The 15,339-nt window shown below is 49.5% G+C and overlaps 1 protein-coding gene and 2 long non-coding RNA genes across 3 annotated transcripts; 2 read left to right on the top strand and 1 right to left on the bottom strand.

Annotated features, from left to right (window-relative positions):
* Nucleotides 1-1,091: 1,091 nt before the first annotated feature.
* MRPS18B (mitochondrial ribosomal protein S18B) lies at nt 1,092-6,687 on the bottom strand. The gene is made up of 7 exons (XM_068178430.1): nt 6,522-6,687; nt 5,625-5,724; nt 5,442-5,539; nt 3,921-3,989; nt 2,938-3,004; nt 1,434-1,493; nt 1,092-1,353 (listed from the first exon to the last, which is right to left on the bottom strand). The coding sequence occupies exons 1-7, from the start codon at nt 6,594-6,596 to the stop codon at nt 1,115-1,117; spliced, it is 708 nt and encodes a 235-aa protein (XP_068034531.1). The 5' UTR covers nt 6,597-6,687; the 3' UTR covers nt 1,092-1,114.
* On the top strand, nt 1,399-3,032 carry LOC137466767 (uncharacterized). Its single transcript, XR_010995279.1, has 2 exons — nt 1,399-1,545; nt 2,895-3,032. It is a non-coding gene; the product is annotated as an uncharacterized lncRNA (long non-coding RNA).
* A 340-nt stretch (nt 6,688-7,027) lies between the features above and the next one.
* Nucleotides 7,028-13,884, top strand: LOC137466763 (uncharacterized). Its single transcript, XR_010995276.1, has 3 exons — nt 7,028-7,999; nt 13,562-13,680; nt 13,784-13,884. It is a non-coding gene; the product is annotated as an uncharacterized lncRNA (long non-coding RNA).
* Nucleotides 13,885-15,339: the final 1,455 nt, after the last annotated feature.

Below are 15,339 nucleotides of genomic sequence, written 5' to 3'. Positions count from 1 at the left end.
AGCGCGCCGCCATTTTCCAGCCCGGCCGCCATCTTGGCCTGGCGCCTCAGTTTCCCTGACAGGAAAAACGCCAATTTTTGGGGTGGGATTTTGTGAAAAATCCATATTATATGGCTCTACACAGATATTTACTATATGTATTATGCTAGGTTGGAAAGTTCACATTTTAATAATATAGCAAATGTAGTTTTGTAATTGAAATTATGCTTTAGTAGTTAAAACAGAAAATATGTGTGTGTGGTATTCTTTTTGCTCAAGAGAAGGAGAAGATAATCAAGAAATTCTTCACACAGAGATAACAATTACAAAACCCCCTAAATCTTCCAGAGGAGAGGAATTTATGGCTTTCCTTATCAACAAAAAACCGAACTTCTCCAAACTCGACTTAGACTTCAAGGCGCCTGGGATTAACAGGAATTCCTCAACAAGTACCGGACGAACTTCTTGTTTTAAATAAATATATGCATATTCATGAAGTGATTTGTGTATGCAACAGGTTACCCCTCTTAAGGAGGGAATTCTTTTTTATCGGGGACCTTCTCCTGGCTCACTTTTGTCCAGAGAGAGGTACCCAGCCCGGGCTGTAACTTTTTGCTGTTATTGTCTCTTTAATTGTCCTAACTCTAATTGTTTAATCTTTACTACTATACTTGTATTATTTTTTTTCCATTTTATTTTTATTAAACTTTTATAAATTTTTAAAAGAAGTGATTGGCGTTTATAACATCAACAAAAAACCGAACTTCTCCAAACTCGACTTAGACTTCAAGGCGCCTGGGATTAACAGGAATTCCTCAACAAGTACCGGACGAACTTCTTGTTTTAAATAAATATATGCATATTCATGAAGTGATTTGTGTATGCAACAGGTTACCCGTCTTAAGGAGGGAATTCTTTTTTATCGGGGTCCTTCTCCTGGCTCACTTTTGTCCAGAGAGAGGAACCCAGCCCGGGCTGTAACTTTTTGCTGTTATTGTCTCTTTAATTGTCCTAACTCTAATTGTTTAATCTTTATTACTATACTTGTATTATTTTTTTTTCCATTTTATTTTTAGTAAACTTTTATAAATTTTTAAAACGAGTGATTGGCGTTTGTAACAGATTTCCAAGCGTTTTATTTCCCCGACGGGCTCGGGGGGGTATCCGGGTAATCCTCCTTGAGGAACCCCCGGTACAAACGGCGCATCCGGGCCACCTCGGCGGCGGGGGGCTGCTGCCACTCGTACCAGGGGTACCAGGCGCGGCGCGGCCCCCTCAGCGCGGGCGCCGGCGGAGTTTTGCCCACGGCCGCGTGTTGGTTGGAGAAATCCTCCTCGGGAACGGGCACGAAGGGCACCTGGAGCCACAGGAGACCTGGGCAGGGGGCATGGCGGGGGTCTGGGGGCTGCCGCAGGGGTTGGGAAGGGTTAAAAATGGGGGCTGGGGGTTTTTACCGCGGTCCTGGGCCTGGGCGATGGCCTGGGAGAGGCGCTGGTGCTGCTTCATGCAGATCCCTGAGGAGAAAAGGGGGCAGCGACACCCCGAGGTGACAACGGGGACACGGAGGTGAGCCCGGGGACGTGAAGGCATCCTAGGGGTCGGCTTCGTGTCCTCGGGGTCACCTCTGTGTCCTCGGGGTCACCTCTGTGTCCCCGGTGAAGGTGACCCCGAGGACACGGAGGTGACCCCGGGGACATGAAGGTGACACTGAGGACACAGGAGTGACCCCGGGGATGTGAAGGTGACCCCAAGGACACGGAGGTGACCACAAGGACACGGAGATGACCACAAGGACACAGGAGTGACCCCGGGGATGTGAAGGTGACCCCAAGGACACAGGAGTGACCCTGGGGACGTGAAGGTGACCCCAAGGACACGGAGGTGACCCCAGGGACACGGAGGTGACCCTGAGGACACAAAAGTGACCCTGAGGACACAGAGGTGAGCACAAGGACACAAAAGTGACCCCAGGGACATGAAGGTGACCCCATGGACACAGAAGTGACCACAAGGACACGGAGATGACCACAAGGACACAGGAGTGACCCCGGGGACGTGAAGGTGACCCTGAGGACACAGAGGTGACCCCAGGGACACAAAAGTGACCCTGAGGACACAGAGGTGAGCACAAGGACACGAAGGTGACCCCAAGGACACAGGAGTGACCCCCGGGACGTGAAGGTGACACTGAGGACATAAAGGTGTCCTAGGGGTCACCTTTGCGTCCTCAGGGTCACCTTCAGGTCCTTGAGATCACCTTTATGTCCTTGGGGTCACCTCTGTGTCCTTGGTGAAGGTGACCCAAGGACACAGAGGTGACCCCAGGGACGTGAAGGTGACCCCAAGGACACAGAGGTGACCCTGAGGACACAGAGGTGACCCCAGGGACATGAAGGTGACCCCAAGGACACGGAGGTGACCACAAGGACACAAAAGTGACCCCAAGGACACTGAGGTGACCCTGACAACATGGAGGTGGCCCCGAGGACACAAAAGTGACCCCGAGGACATGGAGATGACCCTGGGGACGTGAAGGTGATACTGGGGACACAGAGGTGACCCCAGGGACATGAAGGTGACCCCAAGGACACAGAGGTGACCCCGAGGACATGAAGGTGACACCAGGGACGTGAAGGTGACCCCGAGGACACAGAGGTGACCCCAGGGACATGAAGGTGACCCTGAGGACATGGATGTGACCCCAAGGACACAAAAGTGACCCCGAGGACGTGAAGGTGACCCCAAGAACTCAGAGGTGACCCCGGGGACATGAAGGTGACCCTGAGAACATGAAGGTGACCCCAAGGACTCAGAGGTGACCCCAAGGACACAGAGGTGACCCCGAGGACACAGAGGTGACCCCAAGGACTCAGAGGTGACCCCGGGGACGTGAAGGTGACCCCGAGGACACAGAGGTGACCCCAAGGACTCAGAGGTGACCCTCAGGTGTGCCCTCACCCGTGTGGATGGGGTGGAAGATGACGCCGGAGTGGGGGCAGATGAACTGGTTCAGCAGCTTCACGTTCTGGAGGGAGGGAAAAGGGGGTGAAGAAGAGGTGAATTGGGAAAAAAAGAGAGTAAATAGATAAAAAAGAGGGGAAATGGGTAAAAAAAGTGAGTAAATGGGTAAAAAAGAGGTGAAGAGATAAAAAAGAGGTGAAATTGGGTAAAAAACAGGTGAAATGGTAAAGAAGAGGTGAAGTGGTAAAAAAGAGAATAAATGGGTAAAAAAGAAGTGAAGTGATAAAAAAGAGGTGAAATTGGGTAAAAAAACAGGTGAAATGGTAAAGAAGAGGTGAAGTGGTAAAAAAGAGAAGAAACGGGTAAAAAAGAAGTGAAGTGATAAAAAAGAGGTGAAATTGGGTAAAAAAACAGGTGAAATGGTAAAGAAGAGGTGAAGTGGTAAAAAAGAGAATAAAAGGGTAAAAAAGAAGTGAAGTGGTATAAAAGAGGTGGAATTGGGTAAAAAAACAGGTGAAATGGTAAAGAAGAGGTGAAGTGGTAAAAAAGAGAATAAACGGGTAAAAAAGAAGTGAAGTGATAAAAAAGAGGTGGAATTGGGTAAAAAAACAGGTGAAAGTAAAAGAGATGGGAAATGAGTGAAAAAAAAGAGAGGAAATGGGTAAAAAGAGGAGAAATGGATAAAAAAGGAGAATAAACAGGTAAAAAAGATATGAAATTGGGTAAAAATAGGTGAAATAGTAAAAGTAATGTGAAATGAATAAAATAGAAAATAAATAGATAAAAAAATAAATGAAATGGATTCATAAATGAAATGGATTAAAAAGAGAATAAAAAAGGACTAAAAATGGGAAAAAAAAGGAAACTAAAGGAGAAGGAGATTAAAAACCGGGAAACAGCAAGAAAAGCAGGAAAAGGGGAGCAGAAAGCAGAGCAGGAGCAGGGCCCAGCGCAGCCGCCCGGATCTGCCCCGAACTCACCTGGAAATCCACGAGCAGCTTGCGGTCACGGCACAGGGGACAGGGGTTCCCCACGGGCCGGCCCCGGCGCTGCGGGGGGCGGGCACGACCGCTCAGTCCCACTCCGTCCCAGTGCCTCCCAGTAACCCCCCAGTTACCCCCCAGTTATTCCCAGTGCCTCCCAGTAACCCCTCAGTAACCTCCCAGTAAGCCCCCAGTCAGCCCCAGTGCCTCCCAGTAACCCCCCAGTTAACCCCCAGTTATTCCCAGTGCCTCCCAATAACCTCCCAGTAACCCCCCAGTTACCCCCAGTTATTCCCAGTGCCTCCCAGTAACCCCCCAGTACCCCCCAGTCAGCCCCAGTGCCTCCCAGTAACCCCCCAGTTACCCCCCAGTTATTCCCAGTGCCTCCCAGTAACCCCTCAGTAACCCCCCAGTAACCCCCCAGTCAGCCCCAGTGCCTCCCAGTAACCCCCCAGTTACCCCCAGTTATTCCCAGTGCCTCCCAGTAACCCCCCAGTTACCCCCCAGTTATTCCCAGTGCCTCCCAGTAACCCCCAGTCAGTCCCAGTGCCTCCCAATAACCTCCCAGTAACCCCCCAGTTACCCCCAGTTATTCCCAGTGCCTCCCAGTAACCCCCCAGTTATTCCCGGTGCCTCCCAGTAACCCCCCAGTAACCTCCCAGTAACCCCCAGTTAGTCCCAGTGCCTCCCAGTAACCCCCCAGTAACCTCCCAGTAACCCCCAGTTAGTCCCAGTGCCTCCCAGTAACCCCCAGTCACCCCCCAGTCAGTCCCAGTAACCCCCCAAAACATCCCAGTAACCCCCAGTCACCCCCCAGTCAGTCCCAGTAACCTCCAAACTGTCCCAGTAACCCCCAGTCAGTCCCAGTAACCTCCAAACTGTCCCCGTGCCCCCCAAAGTGCCATCGGGACGCCTCAGAATTGTCCCCAGAATGCTCCCGTGACCCCCAAAATCACCCCTAAGGTGCCCCAAGAGTCCCCAAAATGCCTCGGGTACCCTCCCAGTGCTCCCAGTGCCCTCCCAGCACCTCCCAGTGCCCTCCCAGTGCTCCCAGTGCCCTCCCAGCACCTCCCAGTGCCCTCCCAGTACCCTCCCAGTGCTCCCAGTGCCCTCCCAGTACCCTTCCAATGCTCCCAATACCCTCCCAGTGCCTCCCAGTGCCCTCCCAGCACCTCCCAGTGCCCTCCCAGTGCCCTCCCAGTACCCTCCCAGCATCCTCCCAGTGCCCTTCCAATGCTCCCAATACCCTCCCAGTGCCTCCCAGTACCCACCCAGCACCCTCCCAGTGCCCTCCCAGTGCCTCCCACTACCACCCAGCACCCTCCCAGTGCCCTCCCAATGCTCCCAGTGCCCTCCCAGTGCTCCCAGTGCCCTCCCAGTGCCTCCCACTACCACCCAGCATCCTCCCAGTGCTCCCAATACCCTCCCAATGCTCCCAGTGCCCTCCCACTACCCCCCAGCATCCTCCCAGTGCTCCCAGTATCCTCCCAGTGCTCCCAGCGCCCTCCCAGTGCTGACCAGACAGGCCTTGCGGGCGGTCTGGGGGGGCACGGAGCCCTTGTGGTTGCGCCGGTAGCCGTGCCACACCGGCCTGTCCCCGTAGGTGGCCCGGTACTCTGCGTGGAGACGTTTTTGGGGGAAGTGTCAAGGGGGTCTGGGGACCCCAAAACTCCCCCCAAAAATCCCCCTCCCCCCACAAACCTTCGCTCTCCAGGTACTCCCAGGGCCGCTCCAGGTAGGGGGAGGGGGCGGCCGGGGGGGTCCCGGGGGTGTCCCGGGTGCTGCAGAGGCGGGGGAGGTCCTGGGGAAGGGGGGGTTATGACGTCACAGCCGCGTTCGGGGCAGTGACGTCACGCAGGGGGGCTCCCCCGGCCTTCCCCTCCCATCGCCCGACATCGCCCCAGCGGCGACATCAAAACAGAAGGGGAGGGGCGGGCGAGGCCCGCTCTGACGTCACGCGAAGGGGCAGCCGTGTGATATGACATCACTGCTGTGACGTGACGCCTCACTGTAAGCCACGCCCCCTCCTCCTCCTCACAAAAAACACGCCCCTCGCCCTCAGAAAGCCACGCCCCCTCCTCCTCACAAACCCCACGCTCCCTCTCAAAGCCACGCCCCTCATCCTCACAAAACCACGCCCCCTCTCAAAGCCACGCCCCCTTCTCAAAAAAAAACCCCCACGCCCCTCGCCCTCACAAAGCCACGCCCCCTCATCCTCACAAACCCACGCCCCCTCTCAAAGCCACGCCCCCTCCTCCTCACAAAAAACCACGCCCCCTCCTCCTTACAAAGCCACGCCCCTCTCAAAGCCACGCCCCTTATCCTCACAAAAAACCACGCCCCCTTCCCTTCACAAAGCCACGCCCCTTCTCCTCACAAGAAAACACGCCCCCTCCCCCGCGCGCCCCCTAGCGGAGAAAAAGAAAACAAACAAACAAAAAAAACCCACCAAAATTCCACCCCGCCGTCGCGTCATGACGTCACTCACCCCGCCCTTCCCCCCCACCCCCCTCACATCCCGATTTTCTCCCGCTCCTCCCCACCCCCCCCCCCCAAAAAACTCCCCGGTTTTCCCCTCCCGCCGCTCCCCGCCCTCACCTGAGCCCACCGCGGCCTCCTCACGCCGCCCGCCCCCCTCAGCAGCGCCGCCGCCGCCGCCCAGGCCGCCGCCATCTTCCCGCCTGTCCCCCCCGCCCCGCCCCGCGCCGCTCCCTCACGGCGGGGCGGGGCGCCGCCATCTTGCCGCGTGCCCACGCCCCTCCCCTCCCGCGTGCAGGCGGTGGCGCATGCGCAGCGCCGTCCCCTCCCGCCCTCCCCGAATTAAAGCTGCGCCACACGGCCCACGCACAATGGCGGGCGGCAGCTGCGCGTGCGCCGCGGGGAAACCGCGCAGGCGCCGTCGGGCGGGTCCATGGGCGGGGAGGCGTGACCGGCGCGCGGCCGGGGGCGTGGCGAGGCGCGGGGCGTGGCCGAGTATAAAATACCGCGCCCGGCGCTGCCGCCGCCATTCTGAGGGCTGGTGGAGGTGAGTAAAGAGCTGCGCTGGGCCGGGGCTTTGCGGGCGGGGAAGGGGGCGCGGGGGGGTTTTTCCCCTTTTTTTTTTGGCTTTGGGGGGGCTCTTGAAACGCCAGGTTTCGTTTCTTGGGGGGAAAAACGCGGCTTGCCCCGTCCCAAAGCCCCTCCGGGGCCGCCGCCGCCCTCACGTCCCCTCAAAGCTCAGCTTCCCCCCCTTCCAAGGGCGTTTCCTCGTTATTTTTTTTTCCTTTTTTTCCCCCTTTAAAGCTCTAAATTCTCCCCGGGGATAACAGCTTCTAATCGTTTCGTGTCTTTTCTTCTTCGCTTCTAATTTCTTTTTTTTTTTTTTTAATTTTGTCCCCTTTTTTTTTTGTCGTTATGCCCATCCCCCGCCTTTTTCCCCCTCCCTTCCCCCCCCTTTTATTTTTCCTTTCCCCGCTCCAGGTTTGGTTGGTCTTGAGAGACGCCGTCGCCTTTACCACGAGAGAAAAACCAATACAAACAATACAAAATACAATACAAAACGCGAACAAAACAACAAAAAATATATATACAACAAAGAGGGGAAGGAAAAAAACCAGGTTTTCTGTCCCCCTTTGCCGTGAAGAGCCGCCTCAGCCTCTCCGTCCTTTGGACCGTCCTTGGAAGCCGTTCCAAACCCGAAGGAAACTGCCACTTTAAAAAACATATTTCCCTCTTCTTTCCCCCAAAAAAACAAAGGCAAAACCCACTTTTTTTTTTTTTTAAACCGAGCAAAAAAAAAAAAAAACAAGCAACTTTTTTTTTTTTGTAAATATTTTTTTTTTTTTGGTTTGTAGCTCAACCAGTTTAGCTCGATCCACTCCTTTAGGGATTTTAAAAACAAACAAAACCCAAGGAAAAAAAACAAACAAAAAAAAGCTTTAAAAATACCAAAATACCCGTCAAGCTGCAAAAAAAAAGTTGCTGCGTTTTTTTTAAAGCCATGATAAAAATCAAACGAATTTTTTGGCTCTAACGCCACCTCCAAATGCCAAAATCCAAACCTTGAAGCGCTGTCGGCTGAGAAAAAAAATTGGATAGTAAGTGTTGAATTTCCAGCAGGATCCCCCCCCCCCAGCCCTTTAAAAATACAAGAAAAAAACCCTTTAAAAAGTTACTTATTTGTCACAAAGAGCAAAAATAGTGGGAGGAAGAGCCCCCGACGCGGGCTGTGCCAAAAGGTGGTGAAAAATGGAAATTTTGGGGGGGGATTTCGGGAGAAAAAAGCGGTTTTGGAGGAGGAGGGGGTTCCACGAGCAGCTCCCACGGTTTAAAAGAAAAAACAAAACAAATCCTGCAAAAAAAACCCCAAAAAAAACCCAAAAAGCTGGAAAACGGCCCCCAAAAGAAACCCAAAAAAAAAACCCGAAAAAAATCGCGCGGTTTGGGGGGGGGGAGATGGAATTGGGGGAATTTTCGGGGCATTCCCGGCGAGCAATCTGTACATAAAGATTGCAAAAAAAAAAAATAATAATAGGGAAAAAAAATATTAATAATAAGGGGAGGGGGGGAAAGGGAGGAAAAAAATCCGCGCGGGGGGGAGGCGGGGGGCGGTTGGGGATTGGAAATATCCAAAGGCAAAAGGAAAAAAAAAAGCTGATTTCTTTCCTATTTTTATTTTTTAGGTGCCATTTTAGGATTGTTTTTTGCGCTGAGAAACGCGGGGTGGGGGTGGGGGGCAGAGAAGGTTTTAAAAAAAAAACCAAAAAAGCAAAAAAAACCCAAAAAAACTAAAAAAATCGGGTTTTTTGGGGTTCGGCTGAAATTAGTTTTTTTTTTTTTTTTTTTTGGGGGGGGGGGGTCGGGGGGTGGCGATCTAGCAATAAAGGTTGCTAGGCAGGCGGAGTTTTCCCCAAATTCGGATTTTTTCCCCTCAGAAATTGAATTTAAAAGCGTTTTCCCCCCCCCGCTCCCCTCAGAGCCTTTCCCGGGGCAGCTCCAAAATGGCGCCCGCGCTTTTGTTTCGCCGATATTCTCTTTATTTTATTTTTTTTTTTATTTTTCCCTCATCATTCCCGCGGCTTCGGGGGTTTATTTTTGTTACACCATTATTTCCTAAACCCCCCCCTTTAAATTCCTTAATTTTGGCAGGGTTTAACCCCAGTTTCGGGGTAATTTTAACGTTTAATTGCGCGGCGGCGGCGGGGGGAAAAGGGGGTTTAACGCGTTTCTCTTTGCCGCTTGTGTCTGTGTGTGTGTCCCGTCCCCCCCCCCAAAAAAATTCCTCAAAAATCCCTAAAAATTCCTTTAAAACCCCCGAATTTGGGTTTTTTATTCCCCAGCTCTAAAATGGCGCCGAGGCCTTGCCGTTGATGCTCCTCCCACCGTGGGGCCCCCTTTAAAATTCCATTTTTTCCCCCCCCAAATCCTTTTTTTTCTCCCCCAAAAATCCTTTTTTTAACTCCCCCCCTTCCACCCGCAGGACCCACAAAATTATCTCTTTTTCCCCTTTTTTTTCCACAGGATTTTTTTCTTTTTTCTGTTCCTTTTTCCTTTTTTTTTTTTTTTTTTGGGGGGGGGGTTTTGGGCAATTTGCGAGTGTCCTGGAGCTTTTGGTAACTTTGAATTTATCGTGACAGGGAAATGCTACCACTGGGCTTCACCCCCCCCCTTTCCTCACACACGCCAACAGAAAAAAAAAACAAAACCAAAAACAAAAAAAAAATAGGAATTTTGGGAGGGAAAACACCCCCAAAACTCCGTTTTTTTTCCCCGATTTTCAATGGTTTTGCCCCGTTTTTGCAGCTTAGGAAGCTTTACTTCAGCAAAGGGAGGGAACAGCCACAACCCGGGTAAGCAACAAAAAATCTTTTTTTTGGTTTCTTTTTTTTTTTTTTTTTTGGTTTTTTTTTGGTTTTTTTTTTTTTTTGGGGGCTTAATTCCATTTCACGGCCTTTGGATCCAGGGTTTTGAAACATCCAAAATTCCCCTTTTTTCCCCCCCTTTTCCCTCTCCTGGTGCATGCGGCAGTCGGGAGTTGGGCTTTTCCCTCCTTTTTTTTTTTAATCCCCGAAATTTCACAGGTTTGGGTAAAAAAACCTGCAGATTTCAGATTTTAGGCTTTTTTTTTTTGCTAAATAAACCCATTTATTTGGCATTTATTCCCCCCAAATTCCTCCCTTTTCTCCCCAGTGGTAGCATTTCCTATTTGGGGGGAAGGGGGGGGCGTGGGCAGCCTCTCCCTAAATTCTCCCCCCCAAAAAAAAAAAAAAAAATCCCTTTTTTGGGGGGGTAAAATGAGTCAAAAATGCTGTAAAATCCGAATTTTGGGGAGGGGGCGTCAGGCCTTGACCCACCCCTCAACTTAATGAGCTGGGAATCGTCCCCCCCTTCAAAAATGGGATTTTTTCCCCTTTTTTGGGGGATTTTGGGGACCCCCAGCTCCTTTAAGGGGGGGGTAGGTCGGGCTTTGCCTGCGTGGGACCCCAAAAATGAGGGGGGAACCCCAAAAATCTTTTTGGGGAGGGGGTTTTGCCCCTCCCCCCCCTGCTGGGACCCCCTCCGGGGGGGGGGTTGTGTCCCCCCCATTCATTTTTGGGGGGGGTCAAAGGTTACAGTGAGAATTTGGGGTTAAATCTCCCAGTTTTGGGGTCCCCCCTTCATTTTTGGGAGGGTTTGTGCTGGTTTAACTTTTTCTTGTGTCTTTGCAGAGGGGTGGCATTGCTGACCCCCCCCCCCTAATTAATCTCTTCCCATAATTGGGAGCTGAATCCTTTAATTAATTAATTAATTAACACTGTGGGGGGGGGGGAGGAATCACTTAATGCTCTGGGTGCTGCCCCCACCCCAAAAATGGAGATTTTTGAGAGGTTTTAACCCCAAAAAAACTCCCCAGCTCCTCCCCCTGCCCTCGTTAAGGAAACTGGGTCATAATTAAGCTTTAATTAGTGGTGATTAATGATGTCAGAGCCTGAAACCCCCCCCAGGAAGGGGGGGCCGTGGCCCGGATTGGGGTCAATGAGTGTTGGGTCATTACTGGGGGGGGGGCTTGGCCTTCATTAACGAGGTGTTAATTAACAGTTGGTTCATTAGTCAGAGGGTTTAATTATGGCCTGAGATGGGGGGGGTGTGACACCCCCAAATGTGGCCCCTCCTTAAATGGCAGCTTGTTAATTAACCAGGGGTTAATTAACCTTGGGGGAGGGTTGTGATTGAAAACCCCCTCTGGACACTCGCCCTGCTCGTTAATTAACGAAAAAATTAATGAAATTATGCGGGAAAACTGGTGGGAATGACAGGTTTTTGTCTGGTTTTTATTTTTGTTAACGGGTTTAATTTTAATTCACTATCAAATTAAAAATTTGGGGGGGGACTACTCGGGGTTTGCGTCCTCCCCGTGGTGTGACCCTAAATCCTCATCCCCCGTGTTAATATTTTAATTAATTTCTTTGTTCATCAATAAATGAGCTCATTGGAATGACATGAGAGGGGCAGGGGGGGCTGGGACTCCCCCGGAGTCTCTTGGGGGTCCCTGGGACCCTTTTTGGGGTCGTTTTCCAGCTTTTTGGGGTCTTTTCCAGGTTTTTGGGGTCATTTTCCAGCTTTTTGGGGTCTTTTCCAGCTTTTTGGGGTCTTTTCCAGCTTTTTGGGGTCTTTTCCAGGTTTTTGGGTTCATTTTCCAGCCTTTTGGGGTAATTTTCCAGCTTTTTGGGTTCGTTTTCCAGCTTTTTGGGGTCGGTTTCGGAGCTTTTGCAGTTGGTTTCCCACCTTTGGGTTTCATTTCTCACTTTTATTGTGGTTTTCCATCATTTTAGGTTCATTTTCCAGCTTTTTGGGGTCGTTTTCCAGCTTTTTAGGTTCGTTTTCCAGCTTTTTGGGTTCGTTTTCCAGCTTTTTGGGGTCGGTTTCGGAGCTTTTGCAGTTGGTTTCCCACCTTTGGGTTTCATTTCTCACTTTTATTGTGGTTTTCCATCATTTTAGGTTCATTTTCCAGCTTTTTGGGGTCGTTTTCCAGCTTTTTGGGGTCGTTTTCCAGCTTTTTGGGTTCGTTTTCCAGCTTTTTGGGGTCGGTTTCAGAGCTTTTGCAGTTGGTTTCCCACCTTTGGGTTTCATTTCTCACTTTTATTGTGGTTTTCCATCATTTTAGGGTCGATTTCCAGTTTTTGGGGTGCTTTTCCTGCTTTTTTTGGGCCGATTTCCCGCTTTTTACCGCTCTTTTCCATCCTGGGGGCAATTTCCAGCTCTTTGAGGTTGATTTCCCATTTTTTAGTGGTGTTTTCCCATTTTTTAGTGTCATTTTCCCATTTGTAGTAGTGTTTTCCAGCTTTTTGGGGTGCTTTTCCAGTTTTTAGGGTTCATTTCCAGCTCATGAGTTTGATTTCCTCTTTTTGGTGTGGATTTCCAGCTTTTTGGGATGGTTTTCCTCCTTTTTGGGACAGAGTTCTCAGCTTTTGGGGTGGTTTTCCAGCTTTTTGGGCTGCTGGTTAGCTTTTTGAGTCGGATTTCCAGCTTTCTGGGGTTGATTCCCACATTTTCAGGGTTGTCTCCAGTATTTTCATGTGTTTCTCCAGCATTTGGAGTTCATTTCCCTCATTCTGAGATCCATTTCCTGCCTTTTACATTTGATTTCCTTCTTTTCGAGGTTGATTTCATGAACTTTCTGGGGTTGTTTTCCATTTCTTTGGCTTCATTTCCCCTTTTCAGGCTTGCTTTTCATCTTTTAGTGTAAATGCCGAATTTTCAGGATCAATTTCCCCACAGTTGGGGTTATTCCCCACCTTTTTGAGGTCGGTTTCCTCCTTTTTAGAGCCAGTTTTCCTATTCTCTTGCCAGTTTCTCTCTCGCCTCTCATTTCAACCCCCAGAAGTTTTGCATACCATGATTTTCCCACCTCTCCCCCCACTCCTAACCCTGTTTTTCCCCATTTCTTTCCCCATTTCTTTCCCCATTTCTTTCCCCATTTCTTTCCCCATTTCTTTCCCCATTTCTTTCCCCATTTCTTTCCCCCTTTTCCCTCTTCCCCCCCCTTTTCCTCCCCTTTATTCCCCTTTATTCTCCCCTTTCTTCCCTCACTTTTTCCTCCCTTTTTTCCATTCTTTCCTCTTTTTTCCCCAATTTTTTCCCATTCTTTCCCCTTTTTCCCTGTTTTCCCCCATTATTTCCCCTTTTTCCCTATTTTCCCCCAATCTTTCCCCTTTTTCTTCTGTTTTTTCCCCATTTTTTCCCTGTTTTCCCCCATTCTTTTCCCCTTTTCCCTGTTTTCCCCCATTCTTTCCCCCTTTTCTTCTGTTTTTTCCCCATTCTTTCCCCTTTTTCCCCGTTTTCCCCCATTCTTCTCCTTTTTCCCTGTTTTCCCCCATTCTTTCCCCTTTTTCTTCTGTTTTTTCCCCATTTTTTCCCCTGTTTTCCCCCATTCTTTCCCTTTTTTCCCCGTTTTCCCCCCATTCTTCTCCTTTTTCCCTGTTTTCCCCCATTCTCTTTTCCCCCATTTCTCCCCGTTTTTCCCCATTCTTTCCCTTTTTTTTCCATTTTTCCCCATTCTTTCCCTTTTTTTTCCATTTTTTTCCATTCTTTCCCCTTTTTTCCTGTTCTCCCCCATTCTTTCTCTCTTTTTTTTCTCATTTTTTTCTCATTTTTTTCCCGTTTTTCCCCTTTTTTCCCAGGCTGTTCCTGCCATGGGCTCCGGCCCCATCGACCCCAAGGAGCTCCTCAAGGGCCTCGATTGTTTCCTGGGCCGGGATGGGGAGGTCAAAACCATGGATGGCATCTCCAAAATATTCAGGTCAGACCCCAAAAACCTCCATTTTTGGAGCCTTCCACCCTTGGTTTTGGGTTTGTTGTTTTTTATTTATGACCACTAATTGTTATTAATTGATGTTAATTAGCCTCATGAAGGACTCCCAGAAGATGGTGAGTCGCTGCATTTACCTGAACATCCTCCTGCAGACCCGGGCCCAGGACATCCTGGCCAAGTAAGCACGTGGAAAAATGGGATTTTTGAGGGGATTTTGGGTGGATTTGGGTGATTTCCTGGTATCCTCAGCCAGATCCAGGCAGAATTCCCACTTTTCTCCCTCAGATTTCATTCTCAGGCCTAGTAAGCACGTGGAAAAATGGGATTTTCGAGGGGATTTTGGGGAAATTTGGGTGGTTTTGAGGTTTTCCCGGCCAGATCCTTCCAGAATTCCCATTTTTTCCCCTCAGATTTCATCCTCAGGCCAAGTAGGCACATGGAAAAATGAGTTTTGGGTGCATTTTGAGTGAATTTTTGGGGATTTTGGGTGGTTTTGAGGTTTTCCTGGCCAGATCCTTCCAGAATTCCCACTTTTTCCCTCAGATTTAATCCTCAATCCAAGTAAGCACACGGAAAAGTGAATTTTGGGTGCATTTTGAGTGAATTTTTGGGGATTTTGGGTGGTTTTGATGTTTTCCCGGCCAGATCTGGGCAGAATTCCCACTTTTTCCCCTCAGATTTCATCCTCAGGCCAAGTAAGCACACGGAAAAGTGAATTTTAGCTGCATTTTGAGTGAATTTTTGGGGATTTTGGGTGGTTTTGAGGTTTTCCTGGCCAGATCCTTCCAGAATTCCAACTTTTTCCCTTAGAATCACCTTGGCCTAATAATTACACAGAAAAATGGATTTTAGTTGGGTTTAGGCAAATTTTAACAGGAATTGTCTTGGATTTTGGGGGGATTCAGGTAGATTTTGACAGAATTAAGGTTTTCTTGTCTGGATCTGGACACAATTCCCACTTTTCCCCCTCAGGTTCATCCTGGCCTTGTAACCCCATGGCAAAGTGGATTTTGGTTGGTTTTAGGTGAATTCTAGGTGGAATTTTTTGGGTTATTTTTTGGATTTCAGGTGGATTTTGAGAGAATTAAGGTTTTCCCAGCTGGATCTGGACACAATTCCCCCTTTTCTCCCTCAGGTTCATCCTGACCTTGTAACCCCATGGAAAAGTGGATTTTGGCAAATTCTCGGTGGAATTTTTTTGGATTTAGGCAGATTTTGACGGGTTTTTTTTTGGATTTCAGGTGGATTTTGAGAGAATTAAGGTTTTCTTGTCTGGATCTGGACACAATTCCCACTTTTCTCCCTCAGGTTCATCCTGGCCTTGTAACCCCATGGAAAAGTGGATTTTGGTTGGATTTAGGTGAATTCTAGGTGGAATTTTTTTGGATTTAGGCAGATTTCGACCGTGTTTTTTTGGATTTCAGGTGGATTTTGAGAGAATTAAGGTTTTCTTGTCTGGATCTGGACACAATTCCCACTTTTTCCCCTCAGGTTCATCCCGACCTTGTAACCCCATGGAAAAGTGATTTTGGCTGGATTTAGGTGAATTCTAGGTGGAATTTTTTGGGTTTTTTTTTTTGATTTCAGGTGGATTTTGAGAGAATTAAGGTTTTCCCAGCTGGATCTGGACACAATTCCCCCTTTTCT

This window comes from Anomalospiza imberbis, unplaced genomic scaffold (genome assembly GCF_031753505.1).
Source record: "Anomalospiza imberbis isolate Cuckoo-Finch-1a 21T00152 unplaced genomic scaffold, ASM3175350v1 scaffold_43, whole genome shotgun sequence".
NCBI lineage: Eukaryota > Metazoa > Chordata > Aves > Passeriformes > Viduidae > Anomalospiza > Anomalospiza imberbis.
The sequence above is the reverse complement of the archived record's forward strand: the minus strand, read 5'-3'. Positions and strand labels throughout refer to the sequence as shown.

What these genes read in the sequence shown, in the direction of transcription:
- MRPS18B (XM_068178430.1), bottom strand. Translation starts at nt 6,596, where the DNA reads ATGGCGGCGGCCTGGGCGGCGGCGGCGGCGCTGCTGAGGGGGGCGGGC. An exon ending in GGAGTACCTGGAGAGCGAAG is followed by an intron (nt 5,540 to 5,624) that starts GTTTGTGGGGGG and finishes GTCTCCACGCAG; the next exon opens with AGTACCGGGCCACCTACGGG. An exon ending in AGCTGCTCGTGGATTTCCAG is followed by an intron (nt 3,005 to 3,920) that starts GTGAGTTCGGGG and finishes CCCTCCCTCCAG; the next exon opens with AACGTGAAGCTGCTGAACCA.